General features: G+C 32.7%; 2 protein-coding genes across 5 annotated transcripts in view; one reads left to right on the forward strand and one right to left on the reverse strand.

Annotated features, from left to right (window-relative positions):
• Positions 1-20,428, reverse strand: part of agt (O-6-alkylguanine-DNA alkyltransferase) — a 595,014-nt gene that overhangs the window by 132,399 nt on the left and 442,187 nt on the right. The gene's annotated exons all lie outside the window — the stretch shown is intronic.
• Positions 9,508-20,428, forward strand: part of LOC148238277 (roundabout homolog 2-like) — a 305,326-nt gene continuing 294,405 nt past the window's right edge. For 3 of the 4 annotated variants that reach the window (XM_088191016.1, XM_088191025.1, XM_088191044.1), the window contains exon 1: positions 9,540-9,768. In XM_088191016.1, the coding sequence (XP_088047142.1) occupies positions 9,705-9,768 (64 nt within the window). In that variant the 5' untranslated portion in view covers positions 9,540-9,704. Of the gene's footprint in view, positions 9,769-20,428 lie in introns of all 4 variants that reach the window. The other variant, XM_088191034.1, reaches the window with a different exon arrangement.

Below are 20,428 nucleotides of genomic sequence, written 5' to 3' on the forward strand. Positions count from 1 at the left end.
GAGTTAGAAAACTGATATAACTCACCCTTTTCTAGGATAGTGCGTGGATGATATCTCCCCCAATTGCAGAACCGATTTCACGGATAATTTTTAAAATATCGTGTTTCGCGTTTTGTTTATGCTTTTTTTTGCCAAGGTGTCCCAGTGACCGGGTTCGAACCCCGACACGCCCTGTGACATCGCAGCTGCCGCGCAAACATCCTGCGTATCCAGGGCCGGATCTGCAGATTAACAGAGGGACGAATCCCCCAGTCAAAGATAACACGAATATATCATCCGAGACTTAAAAGGAACACGCGCACCTATTAAGTGTTAACACTGGAGGGACTTTTTTATGTCTCGATTTCAAACGACGAGGCTTGTACAAATATTTTGCTTGTGATATTATATTCTAGGCGGAGGTTCATTATGCTTTTTACTACGCTGTATATGCAGCTGGCTTAACACTTTAATTATCTTCTTGAATATTTTATAAAAAATAATAAAATCATAGTATATATGATGTACTTACAAATTAACCATGAAACCGCTTCTAATGATTTAGTAAGCAAAGAGCAAGAAGAGGACTCGGACGAATCGACTCGACAAGAGTGCACACACTCGACGATCGTTCGACAAATATGTGGAATATGTGAAATTACTTTCTAAGAACGGTTTAGTTTATAAATATTCGTTTGTGTGATTATTTATTAGTAAAATGTAAACAACAGATGCTTCGTTCTCTCATGAGACTTTTTGTGGACGTGTGTGCATTCACTCACAAAACGGCCTCTCGAGTGGATGAGTTTCTTCCGTGTTTGTATACATATCTTCTAGATACGTAAGCTAACCAAATATACCATGAGAGATAACCGCGTTTTTAAATCTTCAAGATCTCTGACATTTGCATACCTTACAATCTTAGAAAGTTGTATCATTTTAAACATAATCTTCAAACGCCTTTTCGATATATAGTTAAAGCGCACCTATGTTTTCTATTGTTCGTCGATAATTTTCTAATAAAAATCGCGCATACAGCGTTATAAATCCGATGCGGGGCCTTTGAAAGTGTGCTAATCGAATAATATAATTATGCAATTATGGCGTTACCGGTTTACGAAACCCGGCAAATGCCTTTCTGGATTATCCGAGTTAGGATTTGCTTCAGAAGTTGGAATTTCGCCGGGAGGCGATGCGTCGGCGGTTCGTCAAAACCATATGGACGATTCCTCCATATATAAATTCGGCAACTCTCTATATGGAATTCACTTTGTGCGGAACAGTCATGCGTCAATCACCGCAGCCTTATAATTATTTACAAAAAAATATATACTTATATATATATATATATGAATACGTCGTAGCAACAAGCAAACGTCCGACGCATAGAAGGTCAGCATCCTAGGGTAAACTTTGGGTTCTAAAGTGTCCAAAGTTAGCGCAACAATGGTTCGGGATTTCAATGTAATATTTTTTTCCATTGCACAAAGCCGTATCTTTACCTGGTTTACAATAATAAGCCCCCATAATAGGATTTTATAGGAAAAAAATACACACATACCTTGTGCAGCTTTGGGTGAACACATCATTATTTTCCATTCGATCGTAGGGAATATCGGAAATCGGATTAGTCCAAAATGTTGTGACGGATGGAGTAAATCGATATGTAACAATTCAGTCGGCTTAGGTCACGATTTGCGAGTAAACCAGTCACGTCTCTAGCAAATCTCTCTTTCTGTCCTGTGACTCCGACGCCGGATCAAGGGCACTGGGTTTGTTTCGTAACGAGCTGCATAATCCGAGCGACTGCCTCGTTTGTTTATCCATTTAGAATGCCATTACAGCTTAATGACTTCACTGAGACATTAGACACAATAGATACAAAATCAACCTCTCAATAAATTAGTTGCGTATTTTTAGATTTCTTAAAAAGGATATTCATTGCAGAGGGATTTATGACGCTCTTGAAAAGAATTGAATGCAGTATCATCAGGACCGCCAAGAGAGAACCCGGACCTTGGGAAAACAATGATTCCACGCCTCATGACAAAAATTGCATTTTATATATTTTTAACATCATAATATAATTTCTTGATAAAATAATAATAGGTACAAGCTAACCCTTTTATATTAGAAGTCCATAGTAATATCGGAAAGAATAGTTAGGGTAATATCGAAATGCAGACAGACTATGGAGCAATATGTGAGATATGATGTCAGTCTATACTTATTCTTCCACTAATTTTTCGGTTCGGTTCGGTTCTGCCCGCTTTAAAATCTCTCGGAAGTTGTCCGAGGTTACCGAGAACGGGAGGTAAAGTGGGGGTAATTCAGTCGACTTTGTCAGCTTCGAGCGCTTTCGAACATTGTCGGCAAAAGGACCGAAGTCGGAGCTGCTCTTTCGAGCGCGAGCGGTGAGATACTTCCACTTTCGCTCTCTCGCGTGTTAAGTGACGAGAGTGAGAGAGATAATGATATGGTGTTTCGCAAACTGAGATAGAACGAGTAACTCGGTTCAATTTCAGTATGCGCGTAGGCGTCCTATGGTTAACGCGCATGTCGAGCGCTGCATAGTGGTCACGTGGTCAATTTATAATACCACATGCTTATCGGGGACTTCAACAGACTCTTACTGACATCTTTGAATATTTTAGGGCACCAAAAGGGATTAATTATATTTTTGATAGTATATTCTTCTAACAGATATCGTTATTATATTTCTTTTCATATAAAATTAAATAATTAGTGGTACTTGATTTTGTTTAAAAAAATCGTTTCGAATATCCTTATGTATTTTCCTAGATCGGCTTATATAAATGTCACAGCATAACGAATTCTTATTTAGAATCGATGGCGACAAATTCTAGGATAGTCACACACGTTTTGTTCGTATTCTAAAGTATCATTTGTATGCCTTATGGCATTTTGCAAAAGCCGACAAAGATTTTGAGTAAATTGAATATTTACAACCGAAAAGCTTTCACTGATATCGTATTGGTGAGTGCCCACACAAACTTTTATAATTATCAGTAGCTTAATTTTAATAATATGACAATTTGAAAATTGCGATTATTTGGCACCTTTTTTTATTGCGCGCAAATATGCGGGATGTACGTGACAGAAGCTGCCGTCCGGACGGCATATGAAATTCGCGACAGTGTGGTCGCTTTCTCGAAGTCGTAGGTCTCGGCCGACTTCAGTTGTAACTTCAGTTCGGACAACTTCAGTGTAGTGCAGGCGTTAGGTTAGGTTTGGGTTTGATTAATCACCACGATATTCATCCGTGAGATTAGGAAATCTAGGTAAACCTAATCTGTGATGATCGATTCGAATTATAATTATATAATAATCAGTAATTCCGATCTCCATCACCAACTTCAACGGAAAGCGAGTGAGTGTTAAAAACACTGCTCACTACAAAAGTATGTAGCAGGAATATTCGTATCTAAATGCTTTGGTTTTTCTAAAAACTTTTTGTGCACAACAAAAATAATATATGTATTCTTATCTGTATTTATTTACTTAGTTAGTTGCTTGTTACACTAAACAAATATAATTAAAACATACACATAAAATAGTAAATATTATAATTTGCTTCTAAATTCCATAATTAAAATCCGATACATTTTTATTTTTTGCAGATTGTCCTAGGAATATTATATAAATTCACACTTTCCCCTGGCCTAACCCGTTATCTTATTTTTAACTATCCTTAAATTATTTCTATTTTTAGTATTAAATATATGTACGTATCTTTATTTCTCATAAATTACATTTTAACTTATACATAAATACGAAAACATATATCTTCAATATTTCTTGAATATCCAACCATTCCAATTTTTCAATCATACTTCTACGACTAGTAAATCTATTTTTATTTAAAACTACTCTTATTGCACCATTTTCTAATTTTTGTGACAACGTATTATCTTATATTGTTGCACAATAATTGAAGTGGGGCAATATAATATAATTGTAGATTATTTTTTTTTTGTACTGAAAAAAAATCTGCGTAAATCGAGACTTAGAAATTCATACAAAATTGGGAGATAAGTTACGAAAAATTCGCATAAAGCTAGCACATACAATGATATATGTAAATTCTCGTATATCAATACGAAAATAGCAGTATGGTAAAAATATTATTTATTACTACTTTACAATTACAATGTGTACTCAAAAATATAACTGAACAATTCTGTATAATATGTACGTAAAATAAAGCAGGATAACAATTTTAATGTTTCACTTAATCGCTGCTGTATTTTAACCTACTTTTTCATTATAATTAGTTCAAAATCATTATTCTGGATTAAGCCTTAGAGTTTTATATTATTTCAAATCCTTGTAAATTTTTTGATCCTGCCCGCAAATGATTTTTAAATCTCGCTGAAAATCATCACGTTCGAAGTTTGGATCGATATTTAAAACCATATTTTCAGATTTACGTATTCATTTGTTCTGTCAGAATTATAAATAAAACCGATATCATCTTCACGATACAATTTGTTGGTTTCAGTTACCAGAGTAATTATTTCTTCTTTGTTTATTTTTTCGTAAACGAATAACTGTCATTGTCGGCGTATTCTAAATTCTTATCTCAATATAGTTGTTAATCTTAGAATATTAATTATTTGTATGTGTTGTTGAAATTAATTAGTGGGGGCATGTCTTTAAGCCCATCATTGGCAGGTGTAACTGCATCTCGCATAAACATACGATTGCATATAATATTAAAAAATGTATTTTCTTGACTGCGTTCAAGCAAAATCGAGGTATGGGTTTAAATTTAGACTTACACGGTAGATACGTTCAAGAAAAAAATGTGTAAATCGAGGTATAGAACGAAAATTGCAATACAACGATCAAATAGTATAATATTAACGTGTATATTAACGTTTTTTTTACTTATAGAGTAAACGGGAAAAATCTTCAGCGACACGCGTGCACTTCATGAGCAGTGGAAGAGGTTCCAGATGTATGTCAAGTGCATTTGTACGTCGTCGCGCTACACGTGTGGAGAAATTAAAATAAATGTAAGGGTATATATCATTTTATTTATTATTATTATCTAAATAATTAATTTAGATAATATAGCTAATTTTAAAATTGAACAAATTTTAACTAAATATACATATAATACGTAATATAAATATGAACGGAAAATATTTCTTAATGCACAAAGGTGTTTCTTTATTCGATTTAGGAAACCCGCTACATTTTTATTTTTCCAAATTATCCTATGAATATTAATACAAATTATTTTCCTAACTATCCTTAAATTGTCTCTATTTCTAGTACTTAATCTATGTATATATTTGTTCTATATTATTATATTATAGTAAATACAGTGAACCTCCCTATAGCGTACCCCATATAGCGAAGTTTCTCATAGCATAAGCGGCAGTCCCTCCTATAGCGTTCCCCCGTATAGCGTATTTTTTGTTACTGTTTATCCCTTGACTTCGCTAGACGTATACTGTGACAGGCGAAACGCCGCCGCGCTATAACATTAAACTTATTAAGGTAACATATTACTTTCTAATTTATATATAAATACTAAAACATTATTCTTCAATATTTAAGCATATCAATCATACATGTACAACAAGTAAATCTATTTATATTTAAAGTTAAAGTTATACGTATTCAATACGCTGAGAAAAATATCCAACGTCTGTTGTATTTTCTATTCAACTTAACTATTTGCTATTATGTACTTCGACAAAAAAGCAGAAACGGATGCATGCTAAAGTGTTTTTCGGTACATTTACAATGAATTTATCATCTATGACGTTAATTTCAAACGGGCCTTTTAAAAAATTAGCAATTCACCGACTCAATCAATTAATCAAAGCAACCCCCGTCGAATCAGATTCCGGTTTGAGGCCCACCCACTTCCGTTCGGGTTCCCGCTTAGTTCAAAGTCCATCTCTGAATTCGAGCGCCTATGATCGATCACCTAAGCTTTCGCGGATCGGATTAGGAAGTCCCGAACTTTTCAAAGTTCGGTAAACATTCGTAATTGTTGTTCGGAACGAGGTCTCGTTAGTAGGGTCCGCATTATCGTTACAGAGGACACTAAAGTGGTAGAAAATTGCAAAGGGACCCCACTATAAATTCATGACTTCATCAAGCTAGGACCGAGCGATAACTCGCGCGCCAACTTTTACAACCGCTAATAATATTTTGCGGTCAACTCTTCGGGGAAGCCGTCGGACAGCTCGGCTTCTAATTTCATCAACGCTATATTTTTTATTCAAAGCTTATTGTGTGTCGATGGACACTAAAGCTATTCTACCGTTGAAATAAATTTGGAGCATAAAAAGCCTCGAAATGTATGCGAATTGGATTGAGAAAGTTCTCGATCTGGCGATTCGAGTATTCCCCTTTAGAAATTCACACATGGGAAATCATATAATATTTGTGCCAAGAATATATGGTAAAAAACTTTTTTTCCTTGTGAATAAAGGTTTTTTTGTACTCGTTTTATTGTGTGGCGTCATCGTAAAAGCATTAAATGAGTAAACACGTTTTATACGAAAGCATTTTATGTTTGTATATTGTTCTCTTTTTTTTTGTAAAGCCTTGATCGGAACAAACGTACATATTTATGCTTAAGTTTTATTATAAAAATAAGCAGTATGTTCACGTTCAAATCAATACTACAAACTATTATCATTTATGTTTATAAATATTAAAATGAAAAATCGACATCCGGCAAATCTGAGATCTTGTAATTCCAAACATAGTCAAATAATTACACAGTACACACAAGTTTTGTCGTATCGTATATTTTTCAGATATAATCAATCTTTAACACTTTTGCTTTGACAAAATACGTCAAAAATTAAAAATATATATATATGACTTTTTAAAGTAAAATGTTTTCACGCGTGCACCATTTGAAAAACCTAAAACATACATTAAGGACGCAACATTGTGAGAAAAATTGTCCGTTCCATTCTCAACGCTTGCAGCATTTCACGAATATATGTATATAAAAATTATATTAGGGAGAAAGGCCGCTATTTAAATTATATAACGCAATGTTTTCAGACAAGAACGGCGTTCCGTGCATATCTAGACACTTCTTATTTTATCTTATAATATAAGATAATGCCTATTTCTTTCACCCCTGATGATACGTCTTATTTTATCGCAATTTAAAAACGTTATAGCAATAATATACTTATATGTATGTAAACAAATAGTTAATATATATACTAGATTAAGTTTAAAAAACAGCTATATATGTTTTTCGTATGGATATTTTAGCAATTTTTATATGTTATCTTTAATTGGATATGCTCAAAATAAATTATGTTAAATTGAAATTCATATGTATGTATGTACATAGGGATCATCAAAGACACGCATTGACCGTGAAAATATGACTTGTCGCATATACAATAAAATTCTATTACGACTCGTCAAAAATGCATTGTAACAATCAGAGATATAAACTCAAAAGTATGTTAGCTGAAATGTGCCTATAGTTTTTAAACTCGTCAAAATAGACAAATCCAAGTCGTTGTTAATGCGCATTTCGAGATAAGACAAAGCAAAGAAACCTCAACCATCTCCACAAAGCGTATATAAGAACATATCGTAAATATAAAAATTACTTGCCAATCTTTTTATTGTTTCCAAATTTTATGGATTAGTTTTTAACTTCCGTTCGTTAGTTTTTAATGTATTTAAAACCAAAATATAATGGCAAATTCAAATTCGACATATATGTATATACTATTTCTACAGTAGATTTAAAACCCTTAAAGGCACATTGAATGGTATTTTTAAAGTAGTATATTTATGCAAAATTTGTGTGAAAAAAATTATTTATAACATGTTACGCGTTTCTATTGTAGATCTTTTTAGTGTTTGTTCAAAATAATAATCTTTTTAAGATTTTTTAATATAAAAATCAAACTTTGTATTGCACTTATAAATAGCGCATTTCATTCGTCAAGAACATACGAGTTCAAAGCAGCCGCTTCAACCGAATTTTACAGACGACGCCATATTTACAGTAACTATACAAACTGTACGTGACTCACAAATAGTTGCACTATAATAATAATTCATGATCTTCTATAAAATATGTTAGTATTGAACACTTTTAATGCTTTAAAACGCTAAAACATGTTATAAAATCAGATATGGCAATTGTTTTACTCATTCTGGCGTACCACAGGGATCTAATCTGGGTCCTCTGCTCTTCATTAAAGACATACATTATTTATTATATGATGATGATCTGAATCTATTTCAGATTACTTGCACAAATTTGGATTTAATCTCTTTACATAAAAGACATCTGTGGAGATATAGGATCGACAATCGATTACTTTTTAGCATCACAAAGTGTCTCTTTATCATATTAAACAGCTCCCCTTTCCTAGCAGAATTTTCTTGCAGCTTAGGCTGAGGTGTTTTAAGCATAAATATCTATATAAATTCGATGAATTGGGAGTGACGTTCGTGATCATCGATAATTAGTTGTCGAGGATGCTCGGTTTCGTTATGCGGAGCGCGTATCACTTTCCGTGTCACAGTTCCATTGTCTAGATCTAAGTGAAATGAAGCACTCGTTGTTGTCGGATAGGATTCAAATAAAATTTCTGAGATAATTCTACTAAAGGAAGTAATGGTCGTATCTGTATATACAGCGAACCCGACCCTGGGAAAAAAATGATTCCGGGCCTCATGAAAAAAACGGATTTATATATTTTTAACATCGTAATACAATTTCTTGAATAAATTTTCAATTATTATAGCATACTAATTATTATTATACAAATATGAAAATCGATATAAATAAATTAAAAAATATGTAACATAGATCTAAGGATATTAAAACGAGTACGGCCAGGGAACATAAGTATTTTTTATATTCTGTTTATGATTATAGCCATATATTATACAGCTAATATATTATATAAACATAAAGTATACACATTATTAAAATAATATATGAACATATAGTATTTGTTGAAATAAATAAATATTATAACTTCATCAAATTTTATGCCAGAACTTTTAAAGAATTTTAATGAGATTTTAACTAACTTTTTACTATCCACTACCAGTAAACCTATTTATGACGGTTTTGGTAAAAATCTTTACTGAAAATTTATTTGATTTATTTAAAGCCATAGTTCACGAAATAATATATGAAATGATATAATATTTTATCGAAAGTTGATTTCATACACCTAATGCAACACCAGAATTTCGCCTTGTGTCATATATCTTGTACAGTATTATTATTATAAAACTGTAAACCGCAATACCACACAAACAAATTACTCAATCGTCATGTCATCACTGTTTAGAAAAAAAAGTGATAAAAGCACAATTGATAATGGTAACGGGTGACATTGCTCCGAATGCATTAAACATACATGAAGATCGATTACGATCGGCATTATCGAATCTGATGATTAAAGAAGTCATCGGTTGAATCGAAAAGAGTTTTCCGGTTAAGGAAGGGATGCGCCGAGAGAGCGAGGGAGAGAGAGAGAGAGAGAGAGAAACGATCCACATGTGCGCTGGCGTTCAGTCAGTCGCCGCCGCTCGCGGGTTTCGGTGTTGTGCTTCGTCTTTCGTGATGTATTCCGACAGTTTCTGACACTTACGCGCGTGTGTTCTCCTCGCGGATGATGTGATCAAACCAGTGATAATACATAAGGTGCAGTGATAATACGAAACGAAAAAATATGGCACAAGTGCGTCTGTGGACCCTCGTAGCAGTTTTGGTCAGCCTGCTGCGATGCACCCAAGGTGAAGAACTTTTAAACATTATAAATATCCTTTCGATTACACCAAAAAAATTCCACTCAGGGTTATACGTATCTACTCGATTAGAAAAAACGTTAAATGTAAATCGCAAGTTTGTTTACATGGGGCGTTTGTGATTGTTTGCGTTTAGGCGATGGGCTTTTACATTAACGTGATTAAAAATGTATATCCTAAAAACCGTTCATAAAATATTTATTGTTCAAATGTGATTGTTATGATGAGTTTGTAAATGTCAATAGATATTGACAGACATTGATTTGTATGGGTAGATAGGGACAGGTCACTTCTAAATAATGTTATTAATTTTTTAGTTTTTAATTCTTTTTAACACCATTATAGTTTATAACACCATTTTTCATAGAAAAATATCCATCACAGTAGATTTAATACGATTTTTTTCATTGACAGTTACTATTAGTAAGTTACATGTAACAAAACTATGTACTGAATTTACTTATCATGATATTTACTGTATGTTTAGTTGTTGATTTTGTTTTTAATTTCACTGCATTTCATTGAAAGCATTTTACAGCAATATTTTTTCACATAATTGCTAGTTAATTACGTAGTAAATTTGCACTAAATATTTTTAAAATATTACTACTTCTACTCAATGATAACTTATTTAATTCCGGATTATAAAAAACATTAATAACTAGAATTATCTCTCAGATTTATTAGCATACGATCGGTTTATGCAAACATACGAAACTATTTTTTCGGTAAAATATTTTATGATACATATTGTATAAAAAATACAGTTAAATCGTCGATTAGGTCTAATTTCCCTTGAGTTTGCTAGTTATTTTAATAGTTGATCGAGCTCCCCAGAAATTGTATACAATAGCACTCGCATTGAATCTGGAACTGCGCTTCCGATGACCCTGCCTTTTCGGATGAATACAATGTTAATGCAGCGCTCGGTACACAATGCGTGCCCTTTTTCGGGCACTGCTTTTTTATTCCCAAAAAAACGCCCTTTGTCGCGCTTTTTGTCCGCCGACTGCAAAAAATGCTCCGAATTCGCTGCATTTTTCATTAGTAACCCGAAGGACAGGTTTGTGTGTTTGCTCTCCGTTTTCGACTTTCCGATGCGCTAATGGCCAGATTATCGCCCCGCGGGGAATAAACACTCGCTGAATAAATTACGCTTGTGATTTTTGCCCAATAGTCCAGTCAAATAAGGCGAAATAAAGGCTAAACCTCGGAATGAAAGATAACAAGCTGAAATTTTGCACAGACTTTCGTATTGATGTTCTAAGGACAGGGTGAAAAGTCTCATAAAATATCGTGTCTGCTAATCAAGATATCAAAGGTCAAAGGTCACAAAATTTGTTGTTTTTTTTGCAAATATCTCGCATTTTATGCGTCGCACGTCATTAGATGCTTTACAAAACTTGTAAAGCATAACATTTTCTACAAGTTTGGTTATAACATTTGTTTTGTATCCTTAAACGTTTTTGAGATATAGCGCCAAGAGTGGGAGGCGTACATCCGTTTATAGAATCCAGCGAGTATTTCTACCTGCTTAACTTGGTATAAGCTTTGAAAAAGTAAGCAATCGTGAAAAAAGTGGTCTCGGCAAGTCGTTTGAACCATAATTTTATTACTTTTTTTATTGTATTATTAGGAATTATGAATGAAATATTGCTCGACTAGAAATTTGTGCGAAAAAATTGAAAGAGTTGAATGATGTCCTTACGGAGTATGTACCAGATGATAAGAAGATCATTTCCAAATTAAGAGAAAAATATTTAACTGACATTATAATTACAACGAAGATTGGATCATTCCCTATTTTTTCTTTTCGCGATGCTCAAGCTTAAATTTTATCCATAGCTTGGTATGAAAATAAAAAAGGCACTTCGGAAGAAGAACACTTGCGCGTAGTGGAAGCTGCTGCGGCGATTATTAGAGAAGATATTTGATCTTCTGTTGTTGAGACCAAGTCCTATCCGCCCCCGAGTAAAATATTAATGAAGAAATTCCGAAAACTTTATTACATTTTCTGCAAGAAGTTATTATAAAGAACAGAAAAGGAAAGACGGGGCATTTTAAAACGAAATACACAGCTATAATGACTTCCATACGAAAACGGTCCTTTTCTTCGCAGTTATTAATAGGCCTATCTGTATTTCTTCATAGAAGAAATACAGATAGGCCAAACATCCATAAAGACTTTTGGATGTTTTGTCAAGTTTAGGTTTTTTCGCTTCATATAGTGATACTGTAAAATGTTAAATTTCAGCTGTTTATCACCCACAGCCTCGTAATCAACCATCAGAGTCAAGTGCCTTAGTACAGTATGCAGCGGATAATGCAGAAAAATATTTATACTCTTGATGGCTATAATACTGTTCATATAATGGGAATGATAAAAATAATAACTTCAAAATCTGAAGTTATATCCGATGACCGCATAAAGAAATTTACAACAAAACCAAGTGCAAAGGAGTTAGCAGCACTATCACATATACCCCTTCTAGTGTATGAAAATCATGTCGTACCCGGATTGAGCATGAGATTCAAGTTCGAAATTTTAATGATGTAGAAGAACTAACCGAACAAATATTTAATGTAGTTGATTTGTTGTGGATGTACGGAAAGTGGAAAAATATCTCACCGTTGCCAGGGTGGAATGGATTTATTGAACAACTTACAAAAACAATGAGAACTTTGTAACTTCTCGGATTCTGTTTCTTACTTTTATTCATCATCCTGCGAGTAATATGGACACAATTTACGCTACATTACAGTGTACTATAAACACTGCCAAGAAACATGAACAAAGAACATGCTTAATAACTTTTGATCAGCCGTTGTACATAAAAGTACGTGAAATCGTAGCAGCTTCAGATGCTAACTCAGACTTGTCCAGAGTAGTTGTGAAACTAGGAGGCTTTCATATGCTTATGTCTTTTATTGGATGCATAGGGTATATAATGAATGGAAGCTGAATCAAGAAAGCTCTCAGTACAATTTATGCTTCGAATTCTGTCGACAAAATGTTGGATGGTCACGCTTTTGCAAGAAGTATCTGAGGCCATACGCTATTAATTTTTGCATTATCGATGATGATTTTTGAAGATATGGAGATTGAAAGTTATAATGCTTTAGATGGGTTCATTCAGCAGATAACAATTTGCGATGTTTCCTATGAAACTGTGGAAAAATGTGCAGGTAGCTCTGGCTCCGTAGTTCACATAGCGTTATCCTATAAAGTTTATAGGATAACGCTATGTGAACTACTACATCCGTTTATAGTATAAACGGATGCGCGCTTCCCACTCCCCGCGCTATATCTCGAAAACCATTAACCATACGAAGAAATAATTAAAAAAAAAAACTTGTAGAAAATTTTATTTTCTATAAGTTTTGTAAAACATCTAATGACATGCAACGCAAAGGAGGTGAGATATTTGCATAAAAACGATTTTTATGACCTTTGACCTTCAATATCTTGATTAGCAGACACGATATCTTATGAGACTTTTTACCCTATCTTTAGAACTCCAAAACAAAGGTCTGTGCAAAATTTCAGCTTGTTATCTTTCATTCCGAGGTTAAACCCTTATTTGACTGGACTACAACGCCTGTCGGAGATTTATGGACGAGTTTCAATATTAGGGGGTTGCTCGATGCGACCTATAAATTTGCGGTCGCATGTGTCGTGCGGATCAAATCTATGCAGTTCTGTGAGAATTTTTTTCTATAACCATGTGTCGACCAATTTGTCTGAGGAATTCTCAAGAAAAAGGTGTTTCGGGACGTCTGAGAGAACTCATTCATATGCTACCGATATCCATTATTCAAATACAAAACTTACTCTTCACGTCATTTTAGAACAGCTGACAATTCTAATTAATTCAAGATTATATATGTATATACAAAAGAGTTGCCTTATTTGAATGATACAGTCATTAGATTCACTTAACAAATAGATCGCCATTAAATATATTCGTTTGATTAACAGATTTGACCGTTCAAATATTTTTAGAAGTATCGGTAAATAACTGATCAAATAAAATATATTGGGCAAGACTTACGTATAGTCCATCCTAGATGTTAACGCTCATCATCATTGTGTTGGAAATAAGGGTGCGTATACGCATGCATGCATACATATATATTTTTCCGCGAATTTGTTTACACCGATAGAAGAACGTTACCAATACTAAATCAGGGCTGTTTTAAGGGACCATACGTTAGAAATTGAATTAAAAATTATAATGCGCTATATTTTTAATATAAATTATTGTCATGTTGTGGTATTTTTCAATCATTGAAGCAATTCCTGTAATATTCTATTGGTATTTTTTTTAAATATTATATTAAACAGATATTCAACTTGGAGAGTGATTCCAAAACTGATCTCAAGTTTTTGAGTTAAATATGTATTTTAATAAACAAAATAAGCAGAAAAGTGATATTTTACATTTTCACATGGTCCCCCTAAAATATTTCTCACCAATACTATACCGATGAGCGTTCACATCTTGGACGGAATGTATATGTCTTTGCACTGCAATGATAAACTATTTTGGGCCTGAGGACTTTTAATGGTTAAATTAGATCAGTATACAAATACTTCTGTGATTAATTTATATTACATAAGTATGTGCCAACATCGTTAGTTGATAAGTCTTTTGCGGTTAAATTTTATTATCACATATTTTATAAGCTTAGAAAATGATTCACAACCTAATATTTAACTATTTTATATTTTAATAAAGATTCCAAATCGAATATTTGAATATTCGTAGTATTTTTTAATGAAATATTTTGAAAATTATGGAAAAAATTTGACTTCTCAGGATTATGATTCTGGTGTGAAATACAACAAAGGCAGGAACAATGAAATCAAAGCTAAGGACTAATTTAAAATATTAAACGTTTAATGCTTTGTTAGTTTTAAGTAGATTAATATAAATATACATTTGTATGTATTATATTATATATAATATAACGAACTTTAAGGACACGATAACTGTCGCACCTTTACTTTAATGACATAAAAGTTTTTTAAAAACAGACTTATTCGCTATTTTATTTCAAAATGGAGGCGATTAAAATAAATACAGAAGGCAAAAACGTTATGTATTAAATATTAATATATAAAATATAATCAATATATTAAAATAAAAATAAAGCTCGGCTTCGTTATGCGGAGCGCGTGTCACTTCTATAATTTATTGCTGATTCACATTCTGTACAATACGCTAGTTCATGGGCTCCATTATCTGAAATTTAAAAAATTGTGATATCTCCACAAGAGTACGGGTCGTATCCTTATTTTAGTGCCTTTTTGCTAAAAGCGTAGTGATACAATTGCATTCTCGGCGAAGTCTACTCAATAAAGCGATTTCCAAAAATGCTAAAGGGCGGTGCTGACAATCCATCAATGCTGCAAGTTTTAGTCACGATCGCGACCCTTATTCTTTCCCGTCGCGGCCAATACGTTAGGGCTCGAGAACACTCCTCTTGCACGAGCGATCCAACACATTGATGTTTTTGGCGAAGGCTATGAGGAGCTTTTTTAAGTCTTAAGTTTTGTCAGATCTGTAGTAAAAAATAAAAAAATATGTAAAATAAAAATAATTTAGGAAAATCTCATGCTTATTTTGTCATTATGTATTTTATAACGAAATTTGGGGGTACGATTGCTGCCGTTTTATTTAATTATATCGACATGAAACATTTTTTAAAGTAGATCTTACTATATAAAATATATATCTTGGCAAAGTTTGCTTGCCAACTTGATCAGCCTTGTATTAAAATTGCGACTAATAAAAAGTAAAAAATTCGAAGCTCTGGTAAAAATTATCTTAGAGAAAAATGTTAAATAATGAAAATTAAATTTAAAAATAAATATAAAAAATGTTTTTTTTTTTAAATTAGCATTGTTTAAAAATCATTTACATTGGTATGATAGACTTACAAATTTTTACTTAAAAAAAAGAGAAAAATACTAAGCAGTTGGAATTAAAAGTAAAATATATTTGACAAACAATTACATATATTTAAAATTTTCGATGTGTGGATTTTTCCTTTTCCTCAATAATTCGGTCAAAAAAAATTATAATAAATACTTGACTATATTTTACACGTACTTATATTTCAAGAAAAAATATGTATAAAATATAAAAATCTACATAATTCTTGCGATCTTTGCCGGGCAGAATTTTTTTATGAAATATAAGCGTTTTTTAGAACTTTTAAAACGTACTTTTCATATTATAGAAACTATTCAAATATTGTTAGTTTTATTATTCGATATATCAATAAATTATATAATATATCACTTGTAATTTTACATGGTCACCCTATCTTGGACGGACTGTACATAGTTAGTAAAAACAATGTTATTAGATATTTTATTTACTGTTCATTAGACGTGCTGATATTTTCTCAGTAATATTATTGTCTATTTATCCGATTACATTAATCTCTAAAAAAAATAGTCTACACTTAAAAATAATCAACGCTATTATTTTCACAAAAATTTTAAGAACAACGGACTATTTCATGTCCAAATATGAATGGGAAAGCTTTGAGATGAGTTAGAAATAGACGAATGTGAATAGGAAGGATGTAAATAATAAAAAAAGGGATTCGAAATTTGTTTATTACCTAGAGACACGAACTATTTTATTTAATATGATATTATTAAATATTAGTACCATCTTTAGTTAAATGGTTATATGAATATGTTATGCAGTTTATCGTGCATTTTTTGTATGCATTTGAAATTGCGCACATGGTATTCAATATGTTAAAGGAACCCCACCCCTTTCGTCTTATTTAGAATCCTAATTGCGATATTTTCTCTCTCTTGAATTAATTTCTGCTGTAATTAAAAATTGAGAAGTATGAATTGTTATTTTTCGTTGAAAAGGCTTCTTTTGGATTTGAACGGCTCGTGCCGTAAATTTGCGGAACCACCCCGCATATTTCCTCAATAGCTCTACCCCTTCTTTATGTTAGCGTAGGGTCGAAGTTAGGTAGGCAGTATATTTTTTTTATAATATTATAAACAAGCCTCGCGTCCGGATCGCCATCGACAGGTTTATCTTTATTATTACCGAGGCGGTTTCTGTCCTTTTGGGGTAAAAAAAAGTGAAGTAAAAGCACGCACGTGCACGCGGTATTACTCGTTTTTAATGGGCCGCAGGGCGAGGACAGGTAACTCACGTCGCGATATTAGTTTCCAGTTATTACCGACTAGGGTTACTCGCCGTAATTACCTAGCGTTCGATCCCGATCCTGATCAATCAGGCCAGGTGACGATGGTGGCTCGTTTTAGCCGGCGACGAATTTAACGGCGACGACACATGTTGGCACTCAGTCAAATCCTCGGAACGAGGGATCCTTTTAAATTAGACTTCTCAAAACAAGAGCGACCATTGTTCCTTTATTCTTCTCGGCGACGCTAGATCTGCCTGCATTCTTGATGAATAACACTACACAATTTATTATACGTATGCATATATACATTTCAAAGTATAATTCCGCATATCTTATCTTTGTGGGAAAAATGTTGTAGTAGTGTAATCTAAGCGATATAAATCACGGAATGGCTCAATCCGCAGACAGATTCTGTTATTCATGATGGATATGATTGAATTATGGCATCGTAATTAATGTTCTGTCGGACGATCGTGACCTATCGAACGCTATTTCGTGAACGTCCCAAATTATATGTGTTTTTTTTTAAAACTATGATAATTTTTGGGCATCTTACAGAATTGACCTTTTCTTATTATTAAACTACTATGAACCGTCTGAGTCACTTTGCAATTCCGCGGGCGTTCGATCTGGAACCACTTTTTTACGACATAAAACTTCGATATCGGATTCGCTGCGCATAGATTGAGATTCAATCTGGAGATTGGTTTACTTTTCGCGAGTCTTTCTATTCAGCTGAATTTTCCTGCAAATTCTGAAACAGTGAGTTTATATCGAATTAGATTCTTATTTAGAATTTAGTAGTTTCACTCTTGGTAGGATGTAAAAGATCTAATGGTCTTTACAAGTTCTAATGGTATGCTACTTACAATAAGCAGGCCTGCCTAGATGGGGGGGGGGGGGGGACAAATTCCCGGAGCTTGACTGAAAAAATCATAGCAAGAATATATTTATAAAAAAATTAAAATCGACCTCAAATAATGAATATGAACTAAACCAGTTGTTTGAGATGCACAAAAATATATACTGATGTATTTCAGGTATAAGTTTATTTTGCCTTTTTTATACATATTATACAATAAATAAAAGAAGCGGAACATTGCCTTCAAAAGCACCCACTTTCTATGTATTACTTTCACAATAAACATTATTAGTCAAAGGGACAGATTATAGTTTTTTGCCGCGGCTTGTGCTATTTTTTTTAAAGCCGTATGTCATACTTGACTGATAGAGTACGCGATCTTCATTCCGTCGCTTGACACTCGGCTGTCCTTGCTGTTGTCACAAATGAATATAATTTTTATTAACACAATTATTTTTTGCAATTTTACTAGTACTTTTTTGTAGATAGTTAAAATGCTTTATCGCGTGACGTATTATCCTTTTTATGATTAAATAGCTTGAGTTCAGTCCTTGTTAAACCCGACAAAACTAATATAAACCAGTGAACTAAAGATGTATTTAGAAATTTTCGAGAATCGATTAAATAATTAAGCATTATATTGTTTAATTCGTTAGCGTCGGGACACGCATATTTGCGTCATTCATTGTACAGATTTTAAACTATATAATAAAAAATACAAATATGATAAAACAATTTATTTTTAAATTATTACAATTAATATATTTAATTATTTCATATGAAGTAGTCGATTTTTTTTATTATGATATAAAACAATTTTAGTGCTCAAAAATGTTTTTATAATATCTCTTAAAATATTGAATTTCGTATTTTGGCGAAAAAGGTAAGGGCATATGGCAATATTTCCAAACCTTATTCATTTGAAGTATGAGTTCTCGCATTATAGAATGATTTATGATTACTTTTTTATTCACGGTTTCAATTTCGACAGGCTTAAGAAACGATTGATGAATAATCCCCATAGAATAGCACTATACTGTCATCATTATATTTCTCTGTTGTTTAACCTGCTGTCTAACTATTGTCTATTCTGGTTATTGTATAGAATCCATTTCGATACGTAAATAGTTATTGTTTCTTGGAAGTAACGAAGAACTGCCTTTCGGTCAGTTCGTGCGGTACCCATTAATATATTTTTACATTTTTATGGAATTCAGATGTAGAAAACGGTTGCTCCGTTAATTGTGTGTATATTAACTTCAAAAGTGTTGTTAAATATTTTTTCATCAATAGCATATGGAAGTCGTTTATTGGACGAATGTCCTCTGTCTAAAAAATTGATATTTTTTGTAAACTGCGCCACATACTATTTCAGCTTAAACTCATACAAAAAAAGATAAGTAATTTTTGAAAAAGTCAGTCAGATTACAAATAAAAAAAAACGGTTCAGTTAAGATCTATTTAAAAAAGTGTTTTAATGTTGCATTTATTATAGAACATTGTTGACCTCTTTATTTTTTTATATACAATTTTTTTGGATTTTGTTTATAGGCATTACATTTTTTATCAACATTCATATAGATTATTTTAATGTTTTGAATAGACGCAATTCTTAAACAAGATCAAGGCCGATCAATATGTTTAACAAACTTAACTGATATATTTTATAAATATGTTTTATTTCGCTATACTTGAAACTACAATAATGACTAAATTTTCAACTGAAACCCGCAAGAATTAGTTTTCTGTAAATGTGACCAAAATTTTAAAATTTATATTATCTTTTAATTCTTATTAATTAAAGTTGTTTCGTATTCTACTTTTTTCTTTATGATTATTTTAACGGGGCTACGATTTTTTATTTTTTAAATTTTTAACAAGATGGCAGATCATATGAGCTAATGAATTTAGTCTATTATTAGGAAAATTTTCATGTCGATATAATGAAAGGTATAGTATTTAGTCTGAACGTCTTATTCCAATAAGCAACATGTTTTGAACGACATACTTATTTTTCAATGGTACTCAAATTGCTATTGAAAAAATGTTAGTAGTGACTCGAACTATATTCGAATAATCGTTGAATTAAAAAATAACATAACAAGGAATTTAATGGTTGTTCCGTAGAAGGGAATTTGAGAAAATTGGGGTATTATTAATAGGCATTTTATTAACAAAAAGCTTGGCGAAAATCGATCATGCGTTAGATTGCCGAGTGCAGATGGTCGATAAAACATAAATCGTCTATGACGCGTTAATGGAGGTAAATTGCTTCGCAGCCGTGGGTTTTCATTAGAGTTGATACATATTAATGAGTGACAAGACAGGTGACTGGAAGATAGTAGTGACCCCGCGAGAGATAGAGCAGTGCGTCGACCCATATGCGTGTGTTCTCTCGCTAGATAGAACTTTGGCCTCAGATAAAGGGTAGAATTGGAATACCGAGAGTCGCCATAAAACACCGCTTCTGGGAAAGATTTCGCTTCGGAGACATTAAAACGTTTTCACGCCTCGACTCATCGTCACATTGTTCTCTTTGCATGGGGAAAAATTTGTAATTTTTTCATAAACGCTGACCGCAAAAAACGCCGCAAA

The sequence above is a fragment of the Plectrocnemia conspersa genome, unplaced genomic scaffold, assembly GCF_051122295.1.
Source record: "Plectrocnemia conspersa isolate PC_06_02 unplaced genomic scaffold, ASM5112229v1 ptg000001l, whole genome shotgun sequence".
Lineage (NCBI taxonomy): Eukaryota > Metazoa > Arthropoda > Insecta > Trichoptera > Polycentropodidae > Plectrocnemia > Plectrocnemia conspersa.